The sequence below is a fragment of the Cucurbita pepo genome, chromosome LG08 (assembly GCF_002806865.2).
Source record: "Cucurbita pepo subsp. pepo cultivar mu-cu-16 chromosome LG08, ASM280686v2, whole genome shotgun sequence".
Classification (NCBI taxonomy): Eukaryota; Viridiplantae; Streptophyta; class Magnoliopsida; order Cucurbitales; family Cucurbitaceae; genus Cucurbita; species Cucurbita pepo.
The window spans coordinates 6,069,332-6,093,521 of record NC_036645.1 but is presented as its reverse complement, the minus strand read 5'-3'; the positions used below and the strand labels follow the sequence as shown (position 1 = coordinate 6,093,521).

The window sequence follows — 24,190 nt, the reverse complement described above, 5'->3', positions numbered from 1 at the left end:
ATATATATATATATATATATATATATATATATATATATATATATATATATATATATATATATATATATATATATATATATATATATGTTTTTTTTTAATTAAAATTGTAAAATTTTTTTATTAATATAATTTAACACAACCCAATTATTTTTTAGATTGAATTAATTTCACCATTAAAATAGTTTTTTTTTAATATAATTAGTAAAATATCTATCTATTTATTTTTAAATATTTAATTCACATTTATAATTCAATTTGAATATATATATTTTAAAAATTACTTAACAATAGTTTAAAAATAATTATAAAATTAAATAAATATATGTATATATAATTTTTTTTTTTTTAATTTAAAGGGAATTCACCTGATTTTGTGAGAATTTATTAATCAATTAAATATTTTTATTTATTTGAACTCTATCCAAATAAATTTATAATTCAACCCAAAAACATACCGGTTAGATTAAGTTGGGTTAAGTTGGTTGAGTTTTTCGGGTTATCGAATTTTTTGAACACTCTTTAACTTCTCGTGTCCTTCAAAGTTGAAGGGTTAAACTAGTTGAAGTAAAAAAAATAAAATAAAAATTTATTAAAACATTTGGTGACCAAATTTAAAAAAAAAAAATTGAAAAAGAAATTTAATTATTTAAAAAGATGTAAATAAGATAGAGACTAAAAGAAGAAAACCCAAAAAGCAAGAAAAAAGAATTCCATAATTGAAAAATAAATCCCCTGTTTTTTTCTTCTTGTTCTTCTTATAAAACCCCTGTTTTGTTCACAAAATCTCTCACCATTAACATCAAAGTTAGAGAAAGAACCCATTTCCCCAATCATGCGAAGAACCAGAGGTTTCAAATTGAAAATCAAGCTCCTCAACATCTTCAAATCCACACCCAATTTCAACTTCAACCTTCCCCCATCCTCCAATCCCTTCTCCAACCTCTTCTCCCTCGCCACCGCTTCCTTTTCTCGCCGCCTCGGCTACGGCCGCTTGGAACGCCGTCGCTCCCCTCCGCCTCCACCGCCCAAAGGCTATCTCGCCGTCCACGTCGGCGGACCCGAGGATCAAACGGAGACCCATCTTGTCCCCGTCATTTACTTCAACCATCCCATGTTTGGGAAATTGCTGCAGGCGGCCGAGAGGATTTATGGGTTTGATTATCCTGGTCGGATCGTCATTCCGGTTGGGGTCTCGGAGTTTGAGGAGGTTAGGAATTGCATTGCTGCGGCCGAGCACAGTCGATCCAGGCGGCGGACTGGCGGCTGCCGGCGCCGGCTCTGGGGAAAGTAGAGTGTGTTCAAAGTGATCACTGGCAGTGACTGAAAAGAAGTGGTCAAATTGGCTTCCGCTATTGCCTTTTTTTTTTTTTTTTTCCTTTAAATATAATAATTATAATTATCCAAATTTTGTTTTTTATTTTCTTCATTTTGGAATAAAATAAATTAATATAATCTAATAATTCGATCAATTTAGACTACTCAATCCAAATCATAAATGTTTTGAATTTCTTAACTTTCTGGGTTAGACATTATTTTGGTCGGGTCAAAGTATAATAGAATGCGCCGTATAAATTTTAGTCATTAATGTAACATATATCGGAGATAAATATGATTTTTTTTAAAATAATTAAAAAAATAGAATAACCTGACAACTCAATCTAACTTGAAAATAGAGCATTGAGTTGGGAACTCAATTAGGATGAGGTTATCAACTCAACCAACTCGAGAAATTTCGTGTTGGCATAAATTTTTTTTTTTTTCGAATTTAACTCAATACTATAAATAAATTTATTTATGAAATAATTAACCTATGAAAAAAAAGCATCAAAATTAATCTGATCATTATGAATTGAATCTGGCCACAACTACCGGTCAAAAGTGTTGGGCCTTTTTTTAAAATATATATATAATAATAATTTGTCTGTTAAAATATTATTATTATTTTTAGAATAAAATTCGAGATGAAACAATAAATTAGATTATATTTAGCTAAATGTATATAATTATAAATAAATAAAATTTATTTGAGAGAAAAAGGCTAAAATTGATTATAGTTAGGCTAAGTTATAAAAGAAATCCATAAATTTCAAACTTTAAAAATTTTCAACAAAAAGAACATTTTATCTTTTAAAAACGTTAAAAAAAATATTTTTAACATTAAAAAAATTAATATTACCTTTTTTTTTATAATTTTTAAAAATTTCAAAAATACCTATTACCTAGTGCGTTAAAAATATCATTTTTAATTTGTTACGTAGCGGATATTTATTCGAAAACATTTTGTAGTTCACTTATTTACATTATTTTATATACTATATAGTTGATAAGGTATTACAAAAGTTTATTTCTTTAGAAAATTCAAAATTATTGATAAATTCATTTAATTTTGATATATATCGATTTGACCGATAATTTATTTTGAAAAAGTTTTTTTCTTTCCGCTTTCTTATTTGATCTATAAATTTCGATCGGTAACAATTTAGATGATTTTAAAAGAAATATAAGAAAAATGGTGTTGAGATGATGCGTGATCAGCTATTGTGGACCTAATGCCACCCGCTTGAAGGGTCATGTAGAGTAGTGTTGATGCACTATCCTAATATATTTCTCCAGCTCATCAATAGTTCCTGGACTCTCTGAACTTTGACGAATCTTTTAAGTCTTTACTTACTAACTTTGTTATCAGAAATCAGTGATGAAAGGACTTGTTGAGAATGTTTGCATAATCCACCGCACTTAAATGATGTGTCAAATTTCTCTATTTATAATCAAATAAATTATAGGAATATAGAAATAGTAATAAATGGAAAGATATTTGTCGTAATAAAATATCAAATATAATATATATGATAAACTATAATTTAGTTTAAATATCATTTTTAACACCTATGTTACAAATGTTCAATGTTTTTATTATCATATATTTTTGTCAATAGCCTCCCTCAGGCCACCACACAAGTCGCATAAGACCTATCCTTGGATGGATCAGTAGCAACATTCATAGCTCGGGATGTTTCGACATTAAACGCTCAGAGTGCAAGTGCAGCTTTCCTCATCGAAAGGGGAAGGTCAAGGAGGGAGAGGTAGTGATAGTAGTGGTAGCTTCGCAGTTGCTGTACGTAGTGCGAGAAAGCAGCATGTAAGCTACTGGAGGCAAAAGCGTCATTCATCACATCCTAGATGTGTGTGAGATCCCATATCAGTTGGAAAAGAGAAGAAACATTATTTATATGAGTGTAGAAACCTCTTAACAAAAATATTTGAAAAACCTTGAAGGGAAGTCTGAAAGGTAAAACCCAAAGAGCACATTATCTAATAGAAGTGGAGACTGTGTGCCAGCGAGAACACTGAGTCCCGAAGGGGTGGACACCGAGCAGTGTGCCATCGAGGACACTGGGCCCCAAAAAGGGGTGGATTGTGAGATCCCATATCAGTATGAGAGGAGAACAAAACATTGTTTATAAGGGTGTGGAAACCTCTTCCTGTCAAACTAAGCTCGAAAATAAGAAAGTTTATGGGTATTTTTTATTTAATTTAATTTTTATATATATAGAAAAACTATAATGTAAATATATGATTAAGATAATTGACTATTATTGACTCAATTGGTTAGCACAACCAAAGAGATGATTTATTATTCCAATAGATGATAAGCTAGCGGCGTTACCAAACAGCCAAATTTTCCAGGACAATCGAACATTCCAGAACTCCTTCAAAAATCCAAAAAAAAGAAACCTACGAGAACACTCTGTTTTCTTCGTCCATCTTCTCTCTCTCAAATTCTTTTCCGATAAAAATTTCTTTCCTCTTCCCTTAATCTCTGCAACTTTTCCGCCGGATTCTGTCCGATTTCTCACAATTTCTGTCGTCCGACGGAACAATTTTCTATGGCCGACGAAGCCAAAGCCAAGGGCAATGCGGCGTTCTCAGCCGGCGACTTCTCCGCCGCCGTCCGCCATTTTTCCGATGCCATACAACTTGCTCCTACCAATCATGTTCTCTATTCCAATCGATCTGCGTCCTATGCTTCTCTCCATCAATATTCCGAGGCCTTGGTTGACGCTGAGAAGACCGTAGAGTTGAAGCCGGACTGGCCTAAGGGTTACGGCCGGCTCGGCGCTGCTCATCTCGGTCTCGGAGAACATGAGGCGGCTGTAACGGCTTATAAGAAGGGGTTGGAGATTGATCCTAGCAATGAAGCTTTGAAATCTGGACTGGCTGATGCTCAGTCTGCGGCTTCCAGGTCGCGGCCGGTGCCTCCACCGAATCCATTCGGAAATGTTTTCTCTGGACCTGAGATGTGGGCTAAACTGACCGCTGATCCGACTACTAGGGCTTTTCTGCAGCAGCCAGATTTTTTGAATATAATGCAGGATATTCAGAGAAACCCTAATAGCATCAATATGCATTTGAAGGATCAGAGAGTGATGGCTGCGTTAGGGGTTTTGCTGAACTTGAAGTTGCATAATCCCGGGGAGGAGAAGGCTGATGTTCCTGAGGCGTCCTCTTCGCCGGCGGAACGGAAAAGATCTGCTGAGGCCGAGCCGGTGAAGGAGCCAGAGCCAGAGCCAGAGCCTATGGAAGCTGTCGAGGAGGAGAAGGAGGCCAAGGAGAAGAAGCTGCAGGCACAGAAGGAGAAGGAGGCGGGCAATGCGGCGTACAAGAAGAAGGATTTCGAAAAGGCAATTAATCATTACACTAAGGCATTTGAGTTGAACGATGAGGACATCTCTTTCTTAACAAATCGAGCTGCTGTCTATTTGGAGATGGGAAAGGTGATGGGTTTTACATGTCGTTTACTGTCGATGGCTTTCTTGATTTATTTCCATTCCTATATAATGTGTTGTGAGGCAAGTTTAGGAAGTGTCTGTCCACTGTCTGTCTGTTACTGAGTGATGGCCTTGAACTTTAGGCGAATGAAAATTTTGAATGCAAATTATTTAGGAGGAGAGGGCCTTATAGAAACTTTTATCATGTTTTTATTCTGTGCCAAATGGGTTTCCCACCTCGCATTAACTCCTTGAAGGCATTTTGAAGTGTGAAACCTTAAGATATGCTTGTTCTTTCTCTGTAGTACGAAGATTGTATCAAAGATTGTGATAAGGCTGTTGAGAGGGGTAGGGAGCTCAGGTCTGACTTTAAGATGATTGCAAGGGCTTTGACCAGGAAAGGAACAGCTTATGTGAAACTGGCAAAATGTTCAAAGGATTATGATACTGCTATTGAAACCTTCCAGAAGGCTCTTACTGAGCATAGAAATCCTGACACCCTGAAGAAACTCAATGATGCTGAGAAAGCAAAGAAGGATTTGGAGCAACAAGAGTATTTTGATCCTAATATAGCTGATGAGGAACGGGAAAAAGGTACGCCCTTCCCCTAGCTTTTGTTCCTTATTTCTGTTCTTTTAGAAGAAATATAAATGAACTGATGGAGTCTGTAAGATTTTGAGTCTTTGATATTACTTGATTAAAGCAATTGGCTAATTGGCAAATTGTAGCCATTTTTTTTTTAACAAAAAAATCTACCTCGTTAATCCATAAGCTGCTATGTTTTTAATCTTGGGTTGTGTTTTTCTTTTTAACTTCCTTCAATCAACTGACACTCGATTTTGTGAGTTTTTTCTGTTGTTGATTTCTCATATTTCAACCACTGTTATGTACATTTGATTTTTTATGTCTAATAATTTCTTTGCAGGGAATGAGTGTTTTAAGCAGCAACAATATCCCGAGGCCGTGAAACATTACACAGAATCCTTGAGAAGAAACCCCGAGGATGCAAAGGTCGGAGCATTAGTGGTGTCTTTGAAGAGATTGAGTTAGTTCTTAAGGCGAGTTGTAATCTGATGTATTATTTCTTTTCAGGCATATAGTAACCGTGCTGCTTGCTATACTAAGTTGGGGGCATTGCCTGAGGGTTTGAAGGATGCAGAGAAGTGCATTGAGCTTGATCCTACATTTGTAAAGGGATATACAAGGAAAGGTGCAGTTCAGTTTTTCATGAAAGAATATGAAAAGGCTTTGGAAACCTACCAGGAGGGATTAAAACATGATCCTAAAAACCAAGAATTGCTGGATGGTATGAGAAGGTATGCATAGTCTATTTGGTTGTATTTTGAATTGGTATTAGCAAGCTCACTGCTCACCGATATTGTCTCTTTGGACTTTCCGTTTGGGGCTTCCCCTCAAGGTTTTTAAAACGCGTCTGCTAGGGAGAGGTTTCCACACCCTTATAAAGAATGCTGTGTTCTCCAGATCTCACAAAAATTCTCGTTAACGGAAAGTTGAAAACTTGATTTGCAGATGTGTAGAGCAGGTTAACAAGGCAAGCCGTGGGGATTTGACACCTGAAGAATTGAAGGAAAGACAGGTATATCATGTTTTCCAAGAGCTTGAAGTGAGCTTTTAGTTAGTCTAGTGTTTCTTGAATTGGTCTGATAAGATCTTCATGTTCTAGGCCAAAGCAATGCAGGACCCAGAAATTCAAAATATACTCACCGATCCTGTTATGAGACAGGTATGTTTGGTTCTTAGTTAGCATATGCGTAATTCATGGTCGACTGATGTGCACGCATTAGCCACCAAGAATTTGATTCATGNTTTTTTTGTAGGTATTGACTGATTTCCAGGAAAATCCAAAGGCGGCTCAAGAACACACCAAGAATCCAATGGTGATGAACAAGTTGCAGAAGCTGATTAGCGCAGGAATCGTTCAAATGAGATGAACAAATCAATCCAAATACTACCACTGGTTAGAAAGATTTCTTAAAATCTTAAAAGTGCAGTTTGGGTGTGTATCGTTTTGATGAATCATTGACAATAGATACCCGTGTTTAAGTTGAAATAATTTTCTTGCTAAATTTTAGCTTGTTATTGGTTTTGAGATCCCCTTTCGCACAATTGCTTGAAGAAGCAGCCCTTCCCCTTGCACAGTACATTGGATACACCATGTTTCAACCATGAATTAAATTTGAGAACGTAGTTGACACTGTAATGCTCGATCATGTTCAAATAGCAACCGCAGCATAATATGCTACACTCACTCACAAATGGCATTATGACGAAGAATTGACATATGATGTTTTGGTGCTTCTGCTGTTTCACTTTTTTTGTTCAAATAATATGACTGCAGAATGTTCTTTCTTCTGTGTTTTAGGTGCTCATGGTTCATAATCATATTAGTCATGTAATAACATGAAAATGATTATCAAACCATCACACCCCCCCCCCAAGCCAATATCTGGAATACCTTCATCATGAACTGACTTGTCAAGCTTCTACTTCCCTGTTAGCAGTCTGATATCTCCAATTGAGGACTCAAGAAAGACTGCGTATTAGGCTTGGAACGGAACGCATATGCTTAAATAACTCATGCTGCTCTGCAGTTTCGACAGCACGGGGCAAAAATTAGGATTTGATTGATGCATACCTCGAAAATATGAATTCATAATTTACTTGGAATTAAAATATCATCCTATAAAATATTAATTTTCTCATTAATAAATTTATAAAAAGAGATTAAATAATTTGCTCAGATTTACTACACATAAATATTACTTCTTATAATAAGATCGATACAGTCCTTTAGTTTTTTTTTTTGTTTTTTTTTTTTTAATTTATTATTTTTTTTTTTTAAATCAATCGGGTGAACTTTGTTGCTCTAGTTTAAACTATAATATTTTTATAAATATTTTTAAGAAATGTTATATTTTACTAATAATATTTATAAAAAAAAAAAATCCTCATATTTGAATATAAAACATAAAACATGCCTTATAAAAACAAGATAAATATAAAATAAAATAAATTAATTATCAAAATAAAATAAAGGAGCTTGCTTATTCGCTTGCTTATTCGCTTGCAGTTCCTAGAAACGATTCTGTGTTGGTCCTAATCCCCGAGTCCCAAAGAAGATTGGCCTTCCTTTTCCACATTCAAACTCCAATTCGCTGCAGACGGGGCCGTGCTTCCCTCCGGTATGCATTCATTGTTCTTACGTTTTTTCCTTTAATCTGATAATCGATCGCCCTTTCTTTCCCCATTTTCAAGAAATTGAATTTCTAGGTCTTCTTCCGTTGGTTGCCCTAGCGTCTATGCCATATTTTCTTGGAGGATACATTTTGACGATTTTGTGTATTGCTCAAATCTATCTGTGCTTTCTCCTTTGCATTTTAAGACTGCCTTTTTCCCGATTGGCGGAGGGTTTTGTTTTGTGCGTTTGTCAGTGCTATATATATTTATTAGGCGAATCTGAATTTTCTGTAGTGGGTTTGAAGAATGTGTCGATGAAACTATCTGCTTTTGTTTTCCGTCTCTGTCCGCGATGAATTGTTTTCACTCTTTTGGTTAATCACCGTACTGTTGATTATGTTGGATCCTTGTGATTCAAAATGAGAAACAACGGGACTGTTCATTTTTCTAGTAGATTTGAGAGTGAATACCAGAAGATATTTATGTCCAGTCCAGTCGCTAGCTATTCCGTAAGATCTCTTAGGACCTCCAAAATGTCTACCATTTCTTTACATGGGACATGATCAGCCTTCATGATGGGCTCAATGACACATTAATTTCTAAGAAATTAGAACAGAAATTTGTTTGGCGAATGTTTCCCTGTGTTTGGTGTCTAATACATTTGCAAATGCTGAACGTATCTTCAATATGTTCAATAAGTGTCCACAACATACCTAAATGCTTAATAAGTATTTGACACGCCTATAAGTTTCCTTGACAATAGTAGAATTAGGTTAGTGTCCTGTGAAATTAGTTGAAGTACACGCAAGTTGTCCCAGGCGCTCACGGGTATCAAATAAACATAAGAAAAAAAAGCATTTGACATGTATTGTTTTTTACTAATATTTCAAATGTCAGAGTGTTTGATGGATGTTGAACATGGGTACATTATACACTTGGGTTTGAAGGAACGCCATGGTTCTGTATTTGCATATGTTCTTGTAATGTATATGGATATCTTGCTGGATTGGACTCTTGCAGAAATTGTGTTAGTCAGGCTCTATTAGCAGGTGTGTCAACCTTTTTCTCCCTTGAAAATTGGACGGAACTGTAGAACTTATAGCAAATTCGCTGAGTTCTTTAGAGAGAAATCATTTATGTTGTAACAGCCTCAGCCTATTACTAACAGATATTGTCTTTTTTGAACTTTCCCTTTCGAACTTCCCCTTGAGGTTTTTAAAAGGCGTCTGCTGGGGGAGGTTTCCACACCTTATAAAGAATGTTTCGTTCCTCAACCGATGTGGAATCTCACAATCCACCTTTATTCCCTTCTCCAATCGATGTGGGATGCCTAATCCACCTTCATTCGGGGCCCAGCGTCCTTGCTGGCGCATTGCCTCGTGTCCACCCCCTTTGGGACTCAACCTCTTCGTTGACACATCGTCCGGTGTCTGGCTCTGATACCATTGGTAATGACCCAAGCTCATCGCTAGCAAATATTGTCCTCTTTGAGCTTTCTCTTTTGGACTTTCCTTCAACATTTTAAAAATGTTTATGCTAGGGAGAGGTCTCCACACCCTTATAAACAATGCTTCGTTCTCCTCCGAACCGATGCGGGATCTCATATATGTGCTTCTATTTGATTTTGAGATTATTATGTCACTGCAGAGACAATCAGCCTGGAACCGTTATATCCCTCCTCTGTCGGGACATAATGTATTGCATGATGGATAATTGGATATCCTTAGTGTGTTGTTATGCAACTTCTTTTGCTTTCTACATGTTTGTAACTTGATTAAAACATAATTTCTATCATGATTTTCAGGTAGTGTGCTTAGGGAGCATAATGGGTGACTTTTCCATTCAGATTAGTTCAAACCTTGTTGATATGCTAATTGTTGATACTGAAAAACCAAAACGAACACCAAGAAGAAATAGAACCAAGGCACCACAAGAGAGTAAAAAACCCCAAATAAAGGTTGATCAGAAACATACATCTGATGATTCTGGAATGCTGAAAGGAGTAAGCAGAAGTGATGGATGGCCACACCGACCTCCTCCGCTCTTCCCTCCCGTGCATCCTGCAAACGCAGAGATAGATGCAATCCAATCCGTGCTGCAAGAGAGCGAAAAGGTAGTGGAGAAGTTGCAGAAGCAGGAGGATAACTTGCGGCAGGAAGTCAGTCAAAGGGCTAAAGACCTCCATGAGAAGGAGTTCAAACTCCCTTACCAGAAGCCTATGCCGTGCTTGGCTGAAAGCGAAGCTTGCTTTCAATGCTACAAAGAATATCCTAATGACCTCTTGAAATGTGGTCGTCTTGTAAAAAGTTTTGCCAATTGTAACCGCCAAGCTCGGCAGCAAATGAGCCCGGTCGAGAAATAGGATTGGCATCTGCTATGAATCTCAGTTACTGATTTTGCCAACAGAAATAACCCAAAAGACAACGAGACAATTGGGGGTTGCTTTTAGCCAAATTTGTGCATTCTTAAAATTGAGGTTTGATGATGAAAGCAATTTGGGTGGGTGTGTGGTTTTATTAGGAAACAAGATATAATTTCCAGTTGTTTACGTAGCTTTACCTTCTTCCCCAAGTCTCTTCAATTACCCACAAATATTGTACACTACACAACCAAATAACCCATAACATTTACACCTCAAATTACTATCATCTTATCTTAACAAAACGGGAACCAGGGAACCCCATAAAAACTCAAACAATTAACCTCAAAATGCAAAAACAACTAATACTCGGGACGACCCCTCGATGACCGCCTACTCCCGAGTGAGCCCCACCTCGACCAGCAGCAAACGATCACTTGAAAAAGAAAAATAGAATCTGATAAATGTAAAAAAAAAAAATGCTCATTAAGGAACCTACTTGTAGGCTCAAGCTAAGGCCTACAACTATTTGAGATTCTGGGAAATCCTCGTAGTTTTGAGCGGTTCTGTTACTTGTCACAAATTCACTTTGATTTTGGAGGTTGGATTTTGGAGGTTGTTCACTCTTTTCTAGCGCCACGAATCTACTGAATGAGGTAACTTATCTACTGAATGAGCGGTTCTCTTACTTAGTCAGCTTGCATTGCCATAGCATTGAATGACTAGTATCCTGGGTTGAGGCACTACCTCATCATATCTCATAGGATAGTATGATATCTACTCATCTAAACAACATTTGTGTAAGATAAGTTGGCAACCCTTACTACAAAACTATAAGGCAACACTAAATTTTGGGGAAGGACCCTATGTGCTAGCCAACTACTGTGTTTATCTGTGTGGTCCCTCGTCTATCTCAATGAATTTACAACGAAGTAATGTTGTTCAGAAGGTTCATGACAATTTCCACACACGCTAATGACACTCATCATGAGCTAAACTAATTATGTAGTCCTTAGTCCCCTCTTAGGATAACTCATGGAGTCGTAGCCTCGACCCTTGAACTATTTCTACACACGATAGTAATTCATTAAGTAGCTTCGTTATATTACTCTATTTGACCGATATGAGTCAAGCTCAACGGTATGTATTCCGTAATACCTACGACTTGGTTTGGCAACTACTTGGGAGCATGAGGATCTTGACCATTTATGGCTCACAATCCTAGGGTGATGGATATACTGTTTTTTTTTTACCGAGGTCAACATAAAACTGTTCTAACTCTAGTGTCTTATTTGTAACTTGGGAGATAACATTCATCAATCACAACATCTCAACCGAGATTTAAAATTCTAGAACAACAAAAATATCTCATACAACATGCATTTTATAAATCTCATACTAAAAATATCTCATACAACATGCATTTTATAAATCTCATACTAAGAGCATTTTAGTCCTTCGCTACAACATACATAACATATTTAACTAAACTCTCATCTTTTGCCCTAATTATGCTTAATCTAATTACCTATAGTAGGTTATGCTCGCATGGTAGTACATCCTAGCGATCCCTAAAAGTACATCCTAGCGATCCCTAAAAGTACTGTTCAAGGAAAATTTGAACGACTATTTATATGGTCTTGCATGCCTCCCCGTGCTCGTTTTCAACTTGCTAGGTGCTCCAAAGTCTTGAAAATTTCTTTGGTTGAACCTAATTCAAGTTGTAATACGTTTAATACCGAAACCAAAGTGAAAAATAGCTCATGTGCAGGCAAAGTGGTGCAATCATGGTCAAGCCCCATTTGTTCTTCAACAAGTGTAACGGCCCAAGCCAACCGCTAGCAGATATTTTCCTCTTTGAATTTTCCCTTTCGGACTTCCCCTCAAGGTTTTTAAAACGCGTCTAATAGAGAGACGTTTTCACACCCTTATGATGGGTGTTTCGTTCTCCTCCTCAATCGATGTGAGAACTCACAATCCACCCCCTTCGTTCTCCTCAACTAGCAGTGGACTTGGGCTATTACACCATTCAATATAGAATTAAAAAGTAAAAGTGGGAGAATTCGTACCGGTCAAACTTAGATATTACAACATCATCTTATTTTATTGCTCATAATAATTGTGTTAATTAAAAATGAATAATCAAAACTATGATGCTTAAGTGAGTTACAATTAATTTAATTTCCCTTTTCCAGTTCTTAGTTGGACAAATTCCTGATAATAGGGAGATGTAATCTGTTATCAGTTCATTAAAATTTGATATTGTGCACCTGCGGTTTGCAATTATTGTGAATGCAATTTGGTATATATCATAATGATAATGTGCTATCATATTCATATGTAAAGTAAAAAATAATATAAGTTGTTTAGTACTTGATTAACAGTTCTTGAGCACCCAGCTTTTAATCCCAACCATCCATCATCCTATCATCCTATCATATGCAACACCTCTCTCTTGAACATCAAAAAAGCAAACNTGGTCTCCATCAGTTGCTGGTGGCCATGTTTCTCTCTCTAAATACATTTCTTCGCCACCTTTCCTTTGGCGCAAAGATTTTTTTTTTCTTTCCTTTTTTTTGCTCTCTCTCTCTCTCTCTCTCTCTCTCTCTCTACAATCAAGACAAGAAGAAGAAGAGACGAAGAGACGAAGAGACGATTAATTTTCTCCTTTCTCTGTTCGTGTATTATTTGTTTGGTTCAGTGAGACGAAGAGACGAAGAGGCGTGTTGTTGTAGAAGATTTGGAGAAAAGAAGTTTCGGGTTTCGAAGGGCGGATCCAAACAGGTACTAAGTTTGAATTTTGATGACATTCAAGATAATTTTTAGTTTGAAGCTTTATTTGATTTGTTAGGGTTTGAAGCTTGATGATAATTAATGGTATGAGACTTTTGAGCTAAGCTAAAGATTAGGGTTTTGTTAATGATAATCATTTTGTGCTTCTTTTTGTTTACAATTCACTAATCATTATGTAAATTTGTATAAAACTATACCTTTGTTGATGAGAATTCTTGGATTGTTGTTTTGAAGAAATCCTTTTAAGTTAGGGTTTGTGTATTTTCGTGCTTGTTCGTAACTAACCCATTAGAAAGATTATGTTAAACTATTTCGAAACAATATATTGATTTTTTTTTGTATATCGAGAGTTCGAATTGATTCAATATCAATAAACGAATAAAATTAAGGTTTTGAGTAACGAGAGAATGAGAAAACATTTGTGCAGGTAGATCGAGAAATGAATACAATTTTACATGTTCCTCCGGGGTTTAGATTTCATCCAACAGATGAAGAACTCATAGATTATTATTTGAGGAAAAAAGTTGGTTCAAAAAGGATTGATGTTGATGTCATCAAAGATGTTGATCTCTACAAAATTGAGCCATGGGATCTTCAAGGTAATGCAAAGAGAGTACACAATTTTGATTCTAATGTTTTGAAGAAAACCCTTTTTAAATGATGTGTATTTGTACATAGAATTGTGTAGAATGGGAGGTCAAGATCAAGAGGATTGGTACTTTTTCAGCCATAAAGATAAGAAGTATCCAACAAGTACTCGAACTAATCGAGCTACGAAAGAAGGGTTTTGGAAGGCAACGGGAAGGGACAAGGCTATTTACTCGAGGTACGGGCATGAGTTAATTGGAATGAGAAAAACCCTAGTGTTCTATCGAGGTCGAGCTCCGAATGGACAAAAGTCTGATTGGATCATGCATGAGTATAGACTCGAGACGAGCGAAAATGGTGCTCCTCAGGCAAGTTTACAATTGAATTACAATTATTTTCATTTTTTTGAAGTGTAGATTGTTATGATCAATCATTTGTACCAGGAAGAAGGATGGGTGGTGTGTAAGGTTTTCAAGAAGAAAATGACGACAGCCCAAAAGATGGGCGATTATGAATCACCTTATTGGCAAGATGATCAAATCTCCTTCATGCCACAAATTGATTCTCCAAACCAAATCTCTCAACCTTGCAAGCATGAGATTGATCATCTTCACTTCACCGTGTTCGACGATGCTTTCCCTCAGCTCCCTCGACACCTTGAGCTTAACTCCGACATGTCGTCGTGCAGCTACGATCCTCGATCAAACGCCCCCTCCTCGTCTCAAACATTCTTTCATGGTGTAGATAATAAGCTGATGGATTGGCAAGCCATGGATCGATATGTAGCGTCTCAGCTCAGCACGGATCGAGATGATCATCATGGAAGAGATGAAGCCAATTACTCTCATCCCACCAAATATGCAAGTGAATGAACAAGAGCTGGCTATCTATCGGAGCTGAATAAATGTTTGATATACTAAAAAACCTATATATTTATGTTACTTAAGAAGTTCATATTATATTTGAAATAAACATATCCATATGTACTCAAAATTGTTGCATGATTAAATTAAAGTTGTAAATTTACATGACCAAGTTTACTTCTTTAACTCTTGTTGAATGATAGTTTTGCTTAAGGGTTTGTCGTAATGTAGCGGGTTAGAGTGAGAATTGTAAAGCTTATCGATTATATAATTTCGTGTCAAAAAAAATATTATTTAGTCGGGATGAAGAGGAATTTTGGAACGTAGCTTGCGAAGCTTAAAGTAAATTTCATGTTAACATGGACGGACACACAAATAAAGGTTCTCAAGATTTAGAGCACGTAGAGATTTAGGTAGCTATATCATCTTTTGCTAGTAACGAAGAAATTTTGCATGTGTTGATGCTATAAATTTTGAAGCGAAAGTTCAAAACGAAAACGGGAAGATTGTAATGGATCGAGAAATTGATGCGATAAAAAGAAATGAAACAAGAGAGTTGATGGATCTTCGAGCAAACAAACAAGCTCTTGGAGTGAAACGAGTGTATAAAACAAATGAATGAACTTATACAAATGGAATTTACCTTTAATTTGGAGGCAAGTTCTTGGTGATTCTTAGTTGGTCGGAGGTTTTGTTGGAAATGGAGAAATGGCTGGAACATCATCAAAACCAGCCTTGTATTGGGAAAGCTACGGCCTATGTGGTATATGAAAATGAAGAAATAAAGGCCAATCTCTGTTTATGTGTCTCTATATATGTGGTATATGTTTTATATGGTGTTGCTCTTAAGGCTTCAAAGACAAAAGGTAGATAGCATAGCATGCATGTTTTTACTTGAGTTGAAGTCAAGCATCAAAACTCCTTACAACCACACTAAGACATAATCATTGGGCGTGCTCCAATTTGGTATAGAGAGAGAGAGATAGATAGATGTATGGGAGGGGACATAACTAGATAAGGATATATTGGAACTACAAGGCAAAGACTCACTTGTGCTACTACTGCCTCACATCAACATAGGGCGTTTGACGAATTGTCGGTTGCCTTTGACGTTAGAGGGCAAAAGACCCGAAGTATAATTGGATGAGTTGATGTGAATAAGTGTAAGTTTCGTGATACGAACACTGTGAGATTCTACTTTGGTTGGAGAGAGGAATGGAACATTCTTTATAAAGGTGTGGAGACCTCTCTCTAGTAGACGCGTTTAAAAAACGTGAGGCCTGACGACGATAAGTAATGGACCAAAGTAGATAATATATGCTAGTGGTGGGTTTGAGCTGTTACAAATGGTATAAGAGTCAGACATTGAGTAGTGTGCTAGCAAAGACGCTGGCCCCCAAGCAGGATGGATTGTGAGATCCCACATCGGATGGAGAGGGGAAGGAAACATTCCTTTATAAGGGTGTGGAAACATCTCCCTAGTAAACGCGTTTTAAAGGCGTGAGACCGATGACGATATGTAATTGGCTAAAGCGGACAATATCTGATAGCGGTGGGCTTGTGAGCATTTCTTCTAAGGGTGTAGAAACCTAGTAGACACATTTTAAAACCGTGAGGTTGAAGGCGATATGTAACAACGGACTAAAGTAGACAATACCTACTTGCAGTGGACATAGACTATTACAAATACGATTGGTGCTAATCACACTAGATACTATCGTGAAAGCAATAGAGGCTCACAGCTTCCTTGGTGATGAAGGGATAATTTATGAGAAATAAAAGCAATTATTTGAAATAGTTAAAAAGAGAGGCAATACTTGAATGTGGTTTGAGAGAAGGAAAGAACATTGCATGATTGTATATATGATGTGGGTTTTTTATCCTTTTAATTTGAGGCTATCTTTGGAAGTAAGATAGATAGCATCATCAACTTTGTTTAACTTCAAGAGAACGTCCCATGTGAGAACACATCATTCATATGTCTTCTTGTTTTCACATGTGCTTATGCTACCCATGTTCATGTACTTCTATTTGCTACAAATTAAACATACTTAGATATCTCTACAAACTTTGAAATCATACCCCTTCTCTATATCAAACTCAAAAACGTCGTTTAGGTTCAGTTGACCAGGATCAGTTTGAACATTTTTATCTCAATTCTATCGGTATTAAGGTAGGGTTTAGTGTGGGTGGTACGGGAATGATTATTCTTGTGGGTAGAACGTGCTAGCATGCGAGTATATTTTATTTTAAGTTGTTTAGAATATGCATGTTTAGGACTCTAGAAAGGTTATTTGGATGAGAATACTATATATGTTATAGAAAATTACTAAAATACCCCTAAGTTAAAAACCTATCTTGGAGAGAGACTTGAGTCTACCCACGTAGATAACTAATGGTGAGAGATACTATTGCATGCAGAAACATGTCAAATGTTGGATCGCGATTCGGTAAACAGATTGTAATAAGAGACTTAGGCTACATAAATATTTGATTGATTAGAGTTGTTACTACAACTTCAAGACCTACAAAGAAGCTCACATAGTTGAATAGACCTAAACTTCTGAGCCTAGATAAAAGTGTGTGGAAATTTACTAAGAATTGGATGTGATGATAGCTTACAAATAGGTTTATTACGGAATATTTTTGTATTCACCCATTTACCCATTCTTTTTTTCAGGTGAATGCACGTACTAGTCGAGGTGAGAGAGTACTTGGAAGCCCGCACTGTTACAGAGGGGTATCGACCCGGGACATCAATGTAATTTGTGTTTTCATGGGTTATCATTTGTACACTTTTGTATGCCGTTTCTATTCCCCATTGAAGGTTGGATGCTAAATAACTTATCCATACATAAAAGACTTTCGAACTCGTTATATGATAATATTTGGGTAAGAAATAGTGTATACCTCAACCACATAAACAAAAAAGGTAAGGAATTGATGGGAATTGATTGATACCTCCTCCACTCATCCATCACCCACCCAATGCCGATTTGTAGAGTTTGCAGGCTTTATACATTGAATATGTCATACAGTACATGCAGAGAGGCATGCATTTTAATGCTCTCATTTATGTCCCCTCCCATGCTCCTAACCCTACATGTATCATGCCACTTTTGTACGCTCACTCCCATCCCATCCAACACCCACTCTCCTTTTCTCCCTAATTTTCTTTTAAATCTAAATCATCATACAAAATACACTTTTGTGTAAGGTTAATTGGCGGCCCTTCCACAAAAATTACTATATAGTCAAGTCTCGGGGGAGCGACCATGCGTACCAGTTAGCTACTAAGTATAGCGAGACTGTTCAGGGAGCCCCTAACCATTTTCACACATGATATTGACACTAATCATGCGCTGAACTACTTATGTAGTCTCTCGTCCCTTTTTAGAATGGGTTTACGAAATCATGGCCTAAGCTCTAATCTAGTCTCTACATAGAATAGTAACTCATCAAGTCACTACAACGGCCCTCCTATTTAACCTTAGTCAAGCTTGATCCTATGGATTCACTTGGTAAGGGCAATATTGAGTCTGACCTAGGTTAATGAATAGTGCTACTAAAGTACTAGAGGGAAGAGGAGGCTGCCAAGCTCTAATAACATCGTTCTTGCTACTAGCCGGCTTCTAAGCTTTCTTAAGCTCTCTTATGTGTCATGGAGGTTTACTAGGCTCTAAGGACATTTATGCGGTATAAGTCTCAACTCACATTTTTAGGACGCTTGGGACTAGCTCCTTGTAGCTAATCCAACTTTTGGAAGCACTATGGTCTTAACCACTGATCGCCACTCACGATCCTATGGTGTTCGATCTATTAGAAACATACTGACTTAGGTCAACATAGAACCGCTCTATCTCAAGTTCCCTAATCTTAACATAGTAAACTTATGCATGCTTTAATAGTGAGATAATTCTATCCATCACCTAAAGCACTGAATACATTATCTAAACCCTCAAGCGAACTCAAAGGGGTGGTAATGTCCAACAATCACCTCGAGTATAGATCACAAATCTACTATTTTCTATTATGGTTTGGATTATGCCTTGCAAATGTTGACCCGAATGTTGGGTATGTATAGACAAGGGATCTCATCCAACAATTAAAAGTATCATCGAGGTCAAACTTTTTGATGCTTTATAATGTCTGATAAAACTATATTCAGGTTTTGTGTCCACGTGGATTATTTCTTATTTTGAAAATTTCACTTGTTTAAAACATAACCTAAACATTCTTCTAAATTAGCTCCCTTTTATCGTGTTAGTACAATTAATGTTGTAAGTAAAGGCGTTCAAACATGTGTTTTTGCAACACTTATCAAAGCACAAAAGGCTAAACCTAGTCTTATGGGTTTGGGATAGACATTTTAAGTGTTACCGATCTACTAAATGTCTCAACGGACTAAAATTGTTGCACAAAATCAGGTCCATGTGATTGAACATGGGGATGGTCTCGAAAAGTCTTCCCCAAGCCAAGAGCTAGCTTGAGAGTGGGGACCAATGTTGTGGTTGAATTTAACTCCGCAAGTCGAGCGGACCCACAAGCTCATCGTGCTCAAAGGCCCAATCTAGGGCTTTAAACCGTCCGAGTCAGATTAACTAGGTCGGTCCTAAACCAGTATAATAACATCACACCTTTTTAAAAACCTTAATTCATTCTTACACTTATTTCAAATTATAGTTAGCTTAGACATAAGAGCATGAGTGACAAGGTCTCGTGCTCGAGATCAAGAGATTCTAATAAATTATTTAAAGAAAAATTTAATTTTTAAAATAGAAGAAATATAAAGAAGATAACATGATTGGTTATAAATAATTTAGTTACATCGTACCGATTACAATAAATGATATTAATGCATAGTGGTCCAATTTATGTTAAGGTAGTTATCAACCATGTTTCATTTCTATTTTTAAAATATAAATTAAATGAGAACTCCACCGACTAATTAATAAAATAATTCTATTAAATAAAATAAATAAATAAATTATACGCATATATATTACTCAATTCTATTTATTTACTTCTCCAACTAAAAAAATTAATTTATAATCTACTTAATTATGTTCAAATTGGTAATTTAATATTTAATAAAAGAAAAATAATAATTAATAATGACATGTCATATCCAAAACCAAAGTAAATGGATGACTAGACAAAATAAGAAGTAACATTTACCACGTGCCCTCTTATTTAAAAAAAATATATTAATTTTTTTTCACTGTTGTCTACCAGCTCATGTCAAATCAAAGAAATATTATCCATTGAATGTGTCATGTCATTATTTAACTACCGGGAAATATGTTATCTAATTTAACTCGGACCCCAATTTTGTGGGTAATATTTAATTAAGTTTTTAAGATTTTAAAAATAGGTTTAAATAAATTTCTAAATTTTTAAAAATATTTTATAATTTCTTCAGCTTTGTATGTTAATAATAATTTATTAGATACAAAATTTAGAGTTTATGTACTTATTAGTATAAATGTTCATGGAGCGGGTGAGAACGAAGAAACTTTCCTCATTTTCGTGTGTGCCACTTATTTCATTTTTTATCCTAAAAAAATTCTATTTATTTTTGTGGGGTTTAAGGCGGGGATTCTTTCTAGGAAATTCTCGGGAACGTGTTCATCATAGAATTTTTTTTTTCATTTATTAGAAAACAATTATTTTAAAGAACTTTTTTAATGTGTAATTTTGATTTTTTTCTTAATTGGTGTTGATTCACTTGTATTATTAGAAATTAGAGTTGAACTACCTTGTTGTAAATTATTATTTGTTGATAAAGCCATTTTAGCTATAATAGTAATAAATAAATTATGTAACAGCTCAAACCGACCGCTAACATATATTGTCCACTTTGGGTTTTTCTTTTCGAGCCTCCCCTCAAAATTTAAAATGCGTCTGCTCGGGGAGGTTTCCACACTTTTATACAAAATGTTTTATTTTCCTCCCAACCCATATGAGATCTCACAATCCACTACCTTCGAGACCCATGTCCTTACTGACACTTGTTCCCCTCTCCAATTGACGTGGGTTTCCACACTTTTATAAAAAAAAATGCTTCATACGCATCCCTAACCGATATCGGATCACACAATATACCCCCTTTCAGGGCCAATGTCTTCGTTAACACTCATTTCTCTCTCCAATCGATGTGAGTTTTCACACTTTTACAAAGAACGCTTCATTCTCCTCTCTAACCAATATGAGATCTCACAATCCACCCCCTTTCAGGGCCAGTCTCCTTGCTGACACTCGTTCCCTTCTCAAAACAATGTGTAATCTCACAAGTCATCCCCTTTGGAGCCCAACGTTCTCGCTAGTATTCGTTCCTCTCTACAACTGATATGAGATCTCAGAATCAATGGGGAATATAATTCTCGCTCTCGGCTCTATTTATCTAACAAAGATAAATCTCTCACAACTTCTTACATTTTCCAACTAAACAGAGAATCTCTACCCTATTAAGGACATATCTCCACGTAATCGGATCCCACACGTTAAATAGATATGTGAAAGTTAAGTTAATTTGAAAAAGTTTAGAGGGGAGGAAAGTCATGATTAAAGAAATGTTATAGCAAAAAAAGGTAAGTTGGTGAGTGAGATATGGGAAGGTAAGGTTATACGCCCAAATAACAAAATGATAGTGTCATCATTATGCCATTATTGTTGACACCGAGGGAGAACAAAACAAAGCAATAGAAAAAGAAGGGCATAGGGTTTCACTGCCAAAGGACACAACCTTCAATCCAACAGATATAAACAAGAAAGGTTCGGAAATTGAGGAAATCAAACACAACACAACACAACAACACAACACAACAACACAACAACACCCCTCTTTACTTCTGAAAACTACACCTCACTTTCTCACCTCCCATGCATACGTCCTTTTCTCTCTCCTCTCCCCACCCCTCTTGGGAACCCCAATGCCCATACATCAATACATACATACATAGATCTCGAAAGAGGGTTTTTTTTAGTTAAGCGGTCAATCTAATCCAATCAGTGAATGAAAAGACGAGGGGAATTGTAATAACCATAAAAAACAAAACAAAAAAGAAACGCAGAATTTGTTAAATATGTCGTCTTTTTCCCTTCCCACCACCCCTCCTCCTCCTTCCTCCGACCACCTTTGCTATGTCCATTGCAACATTTGCGACACGGTTTTGGCGGTACGTTCCCATTTTGTTTCGACTATTAAGGTTTCTTCTTATGTTCTTTTTTATATATATGATTGAAGTTTGTGTTTTTATTTAGGTGAGTGTTCCTTGTGCTAGTTTGTTCAAAACGGTGATCGTCCGTTGCGGCCACTGCGCCAATCTTCTACCGGTCAACATGCGTGGTGGCATGCTTCTCCCTTCTCCCAATCACTTTCATCATACTGCTTTCTTCTCTCCCAATGCTCACAATTTTCTGGTACACTAAACCCTATTTAGTATCGTTTATATTTTCCGGGTTCGTTTCAAAATTTAGGTCATTCATTTTGAAACGAAAACGAAATCGTTATGAAATTCAACCTATTAATTTCATGGCTAACCCTAATGGGGTTGTTTTCAGGAAGAGATCTCAGATCCAAATCCAAATTTTGTGATGAACCAAACCGATGGAATTGATTTGGTGATGGCAACTCGTGTAGGAAACAATGTTCCAAGACCACCCCCAAGCATAAATAAACGTGAGATAATTGAATTCATTTCTTAAATTTTGTTATAGTATCAATAGTGAGTATTCCGCCTGAAATTTTGTTCTGTGTTTTTGTGTGTGATTTTTTCATACCAACTTGGAATTCTTGATAGGTCTAAAATGGGTGTCAATGAAATCCTTTGTTTTTTAGGGGAATTGATTCTTAGGATGAACAAACCCTCTAAACACTCCTATATTTTGAAAATTTGTGACCTTAAATGACGCCATGTTCAAGTAAAAATAGAAAAAAACATAAGATTAAGATTATATTTTAAGGAATTCTTGTAGTATTGGGAGGAGGCATGTGAAGTGTTGTAAGTTGTTGAGCAGCTAAGATGACATTGAGAACAAAATTAAGGTAAGAGGAGAACATAGAAACAAAATGTTGTACAGAAATTTGAATTATGTTGTCATATTGTTTGGTTGATATATTGGATGGATTCCAAGATCATTAACTATTCTCTTGCTTCCATGTGTTTGAATCTGCAGCCCTAGTTGCTTTTCTCTTGTTTAGGGCTGCCACCTATAACAACTTTCAAACCATAAAAGAATCAATAAAAAAATTCAACCCCTTTCTCAACAATCCTCAACCAACTTTACTTTCAACTTAGAACGATTATGTTTATTTTATTCTCCGTTCGTGTTTGTTTGGTTTGTGAATTGAAGTGGGATTAGGGTTTGGAAGTGAGGTTAAAAAGGGGATTAATGTAAATTGTGTGTGTGTGTGTTGATGAGACACAGCTGCAGAAAAGAAACAGAGAGTACCCTCTGCATACAACCGATTCATCAAGTGAGTACACCATTGTTTCATGTTTCTTTTCTTTTTTTTGTCTGTGGTTTGGTGTTGAGAAAGTGAGGGGTGATGTATGTATATATATATATATTGCATTGCAGGGAGGAGATCCAACGCATCAAGGCTGCCAATCCAGACATCTCTCATAGAGAAGCCTTCAGCGCTGCAGCTAAGAATGTATGTGAATTCATCCATTCATTCATTCATCCATCCATTCATTGATTTTAAGAGATTGATTTGTTGTTTTGATGGGTGAAGCAGTGGGCTCACTTCCCTCACATACATAATTTTGGTGTTCCTCCTCCCAACAACAACACCAACAACACCAACAACACACCCTAGCTTGCTTCTTCTCCAGGTGTCCTCCTCTTTGTTTCTTCATGCTTTTCATGACTTGTGTATGAATTTGATGTTTGTGGGGTTGGTGTAGGAGGAAGAAGATTTTATGTTGAAAGATGCTCCATTTTTGGGTTCCACCAACATGGGAGTTTCCCCTTTCCCCTTCAGCTTTCAATCTTGTTTTTTTTAAGACAGAATCTCTCTCTCTCTCTCTCTCTCTCTCTCATTCTCTCAACTTTCTAACCTCTTTTCTATTATCAATTGTATTGTATTCAACTCTCTACCCTATCACCTAATTCTCCCAAGGAAACCAAACATTACTTACTCTATCAATTCATCATCCTTTCTTTTATCTCTAGTCAACTAACGATAAAATTATGATTATGACCAAATTTTGATTTGTGATAAGATTGATCAATGGCTTGTCATTTAGTCTGGATGGAATTTAGGTCGTTGACATGAATTTGGATTTTATCAAATTCATATTTGGGATAAAGGTGTGGGATGTTGATCTTGTTCTATCAAGAAAAAAGATGTAGATGAAAGTGTTTGCATAGGGATTCGTTGCTTGTCGACATTTGATGGCCTTCGTCCAAGCAAAGGTGTCGTCGATGTCGTCCATGGAGAGCAAAGACGCAGTGATATTTGTCAGAGATGTTGTTTTAAGGCCAACATCTAAATTGGGGACTCATCCTCTTCAGGGTAGAGTGAAGCTTGAGTTTGAAGGCTTGAAGCGAAGCAAAACTGTAGTGACGTTGAGTTGAAACGTGTGGGGCTTCGACCTCTGAACTTGGAGAGC

The 24,190-nt window shown here is 36.4% G+C and overlaps 5 protein-coding genes and 1 pseudogene across 8 annotated transcripts; 5 read left to right on the top strand and 1 right to left on the bottom strand.

Annotated features, from left to right (window-relative positions):
* The first annotated feature begins 806 nt into the window (after nucleotides 1-806).
* Nucleotides 807-1,363, top strand: LOC111801054 (auxin-responsive protein SAUR36-like). The gene has a single exon (XM_023685020.1). The coding sequence runs from the start codon at nucleotides 833-835 to the stop codon at nucleotides 1,289-1,291; it is 459 nt and encodes a 152-aa protein (XP_023540788.1). The 5' UTR covers nucleotides 807-832; the 3' UTR covers nucleotides 1,292-1,363.
* A 1,116-nt stretch (nucleotides 1,364-2,479) lies between these two features.
* LOC111800117 lies at nucleotides 2,480-3,170 on the bottom strand (annotated as a pseudogene).
* Nucleotides 3,171-3,731: 561 nt separating this feature from the next.
* Nucleotides 3,732-6,990, top strand: LOC111800277 (hsp70-Hsp90 organizing protein 3-like). Its single transcript, XM_023683892.1, has 7 exons — nucleotides 3,732-4,775; nucleotides 5,075-5,363; nucleotides 5,695-5,780; nucleotides 5,862-6,085; nucleotides 6,300-6,366; nucleotides 6,454-6,513; nucleotides 6,608-6,990. Exons 1-7 carry the CDS (start codon nucleotides 3,888-3,890, stop codon nucleotides 6,719-6,721), a joined length of 1,728 nt encoding a protein of 575 aa, XP_023539660.1. The 5' UTR covers nucleotides 3,732-3,887; the 3' UTR covers nucleotides 6,722-6,990.
* Nucleotides 6,991-7,831: 841 nt separating this feature from the next.
* On the top strand, nucleotides 7,832-10,517 carry LOC111800275. 2 transcript variants are annotated; one of them, XM_023683891.1, is made up of 4 exons: nucleotides 7,832-7,972; nucleotides 8,061-8,119; nucleotides 8,971-9,016; nucleotides 9,772-10,517. In XM_023683891.1, the coding sequence occupies exon 4, from the start codon at nucleotides 9,793-9,795 to the stop codon at nucleotides 10,327-10,329; it is 537 nt and encodes a 178-aa protein (XP_023539659.1). In that variant the 5' UTR covers nucleotides 7,832-7,972; nucleotides 8,061-8,119; nucleotides 8,971-9,016; nucleotides 9,772-9,792; the 3' UTR covers nucleotides 10,330-10,517. The 2 variants fall into 2 exon arrangements, with proteins under 2 accessions (XP_023539659.1, XP_023539658.1); XM_023683890.1 differs by lacking the exons at nucleotides 8,061-8,119; nucleotides 8,971-9,016 and having other exon boundaries at nucleotides 7,836-7,972.
* A 2,409-nt stretch (nucleotides 10,518-12,926) lies between these two features.
* LOC111800713 (NAC domain-containing protein 26-like) lies at nucleotides 12,927-14,729 on the top strand. Its single transcript, XM_023684525.1, has 4 exons — nucleotides 12,927-13,110; nucleotides 13,547-13,718; nucleotides 13,798-14,075; nucleotides 14,151-14,729. Exons 2-4 carry the CDS (start codon nucleotides 13,559-13,561, stop codon nucleotides 14,577-14,579), a joined length of 867 nt encoding a protein of 288 aa, XP_023540293.1. The 5' UTR covers nucleotides 12,927-13,110; nucleotides 13,547-13,558; the 3' UTR covers nucleotides 14,580-14,729.
* A 6,829-nt stretch (nucleotides 14,730-21,558) lies between these two features.
* On the top strand, nucleotides 21,559-23,743 carry LOC111799892 (axial regulator YABBY 3-like). 3 transcript variants are annotated; one of them, XM_023683389.1, is made up of 7 exons: nucleotides 21,559-21,748; nucleotides 21,834-21,992; nucleotides 22,134-22,251; nucleotides 23,001-23,049; nucleotides 23,154-23,229; nucleotides 23,311-23,410; nucleotides 23,483-23,743. In XM_023683389.1, exons 1-6 carry the CDS (start codon nucleotides 21,656-21,658, stop codon nucleotides 23,392-23,394), a joined length of 579 nt encoding a protein of 192 aa, XP_023539157.1. In that variant the 5' UTR covers nucleotides 21,559-21,655; the 3' UTR covers nucleotides 23,395-23,410; nucleotides 23,483-23,743. The 3 variants fall into 3 exon arrangements, with proteins under 3 accessions (XP_023539157.1, XP_023539156.1, XP_023539158.1); XM_023683388.1 differs by having other exon boundaries at nucleotides 23,311-23,743; XM_023683390.1 differs by having other exon boundaries at nucleotides 21,563-21,748; nucleotides 23,314-23,743.
* Nucleotides 23,744-24,190: the final 447 nt, after the last annotated feature.

Coding starts and splice junctions, on each gene's coding strand:
- LOC111801054 (XM_023685020.1), top strand. CDS start 833: ATGCGAAGAACCAGAGGTTTCAAATTGAAAATCAAGCTCCTCAACATC.
- LOC111800277 (XM_023683892.1), top strand. CDS start 3,888: ATGGCCGACGAAGCCAAAGCCAAGGGCAATGCGGCGTTCTCAGCCGGC. Junction 4,776..5,074: donor TCTATTTGGAGATGGGAAAG/GTGATGGGTTTT, acceptor CTTTCTCTGTAG/TACGAAGATTGTATCAAAGA. Junction 5,781..5,861: donor GAAACCCCGAGGATGCAAAG/GTCGGAGCATTA, acceptor ATTTCTTTTCAG/GCATATAGTAACCGTGCTGC.
- LOC111800275 (XM_023683891.1), top strand. CDS start 9,793: ATGGGTGACTTTTCCATTCAGATTAGTTCAAACCTTGTTGATATGCTA.
- LOC111800713 (XM_023684525.1), top strand. CDS start 13,559: ATGAATACAATTTTACATGTTCCTCCGGGGTTTAGATTTCATCCAACA. Junction 13,719..13,797: donor TGAGCCATGGGATCTTCAAG/GTAATGCAAAGA, acceptor ATTTGTACATAG/AATTGTGTAGAATGGGAGGT. Junction 14,076..14,150: donor GCGAAAATGGTGCTCCTCAG/GCAAGTTTACAA, acceptor CATTTGTACCAG/GAAGAAGGATGGGTGGTGTG.
- LOC111799892 (XM_023683389.1), top strand. CDS start 21,656: ATGTCGTCTTTTTCCCTTCCCACCACCCCTCCTCCTCCTTCCTCCGAC. Junction 21,993..22,133: donor CCAATGCTCACAATTTTCTG/GTACACTAAACC, acceptor GGTTGTTTTCAG/GAAGAGATCTCAGATCCAAA. Junction 22,252..23,000: donor ACCCCCAAGCATAAATAAAC/GTGAGATAATTG, acceptor GATGAGACACAG/CTGCAGAAAAGAAACAGAGA.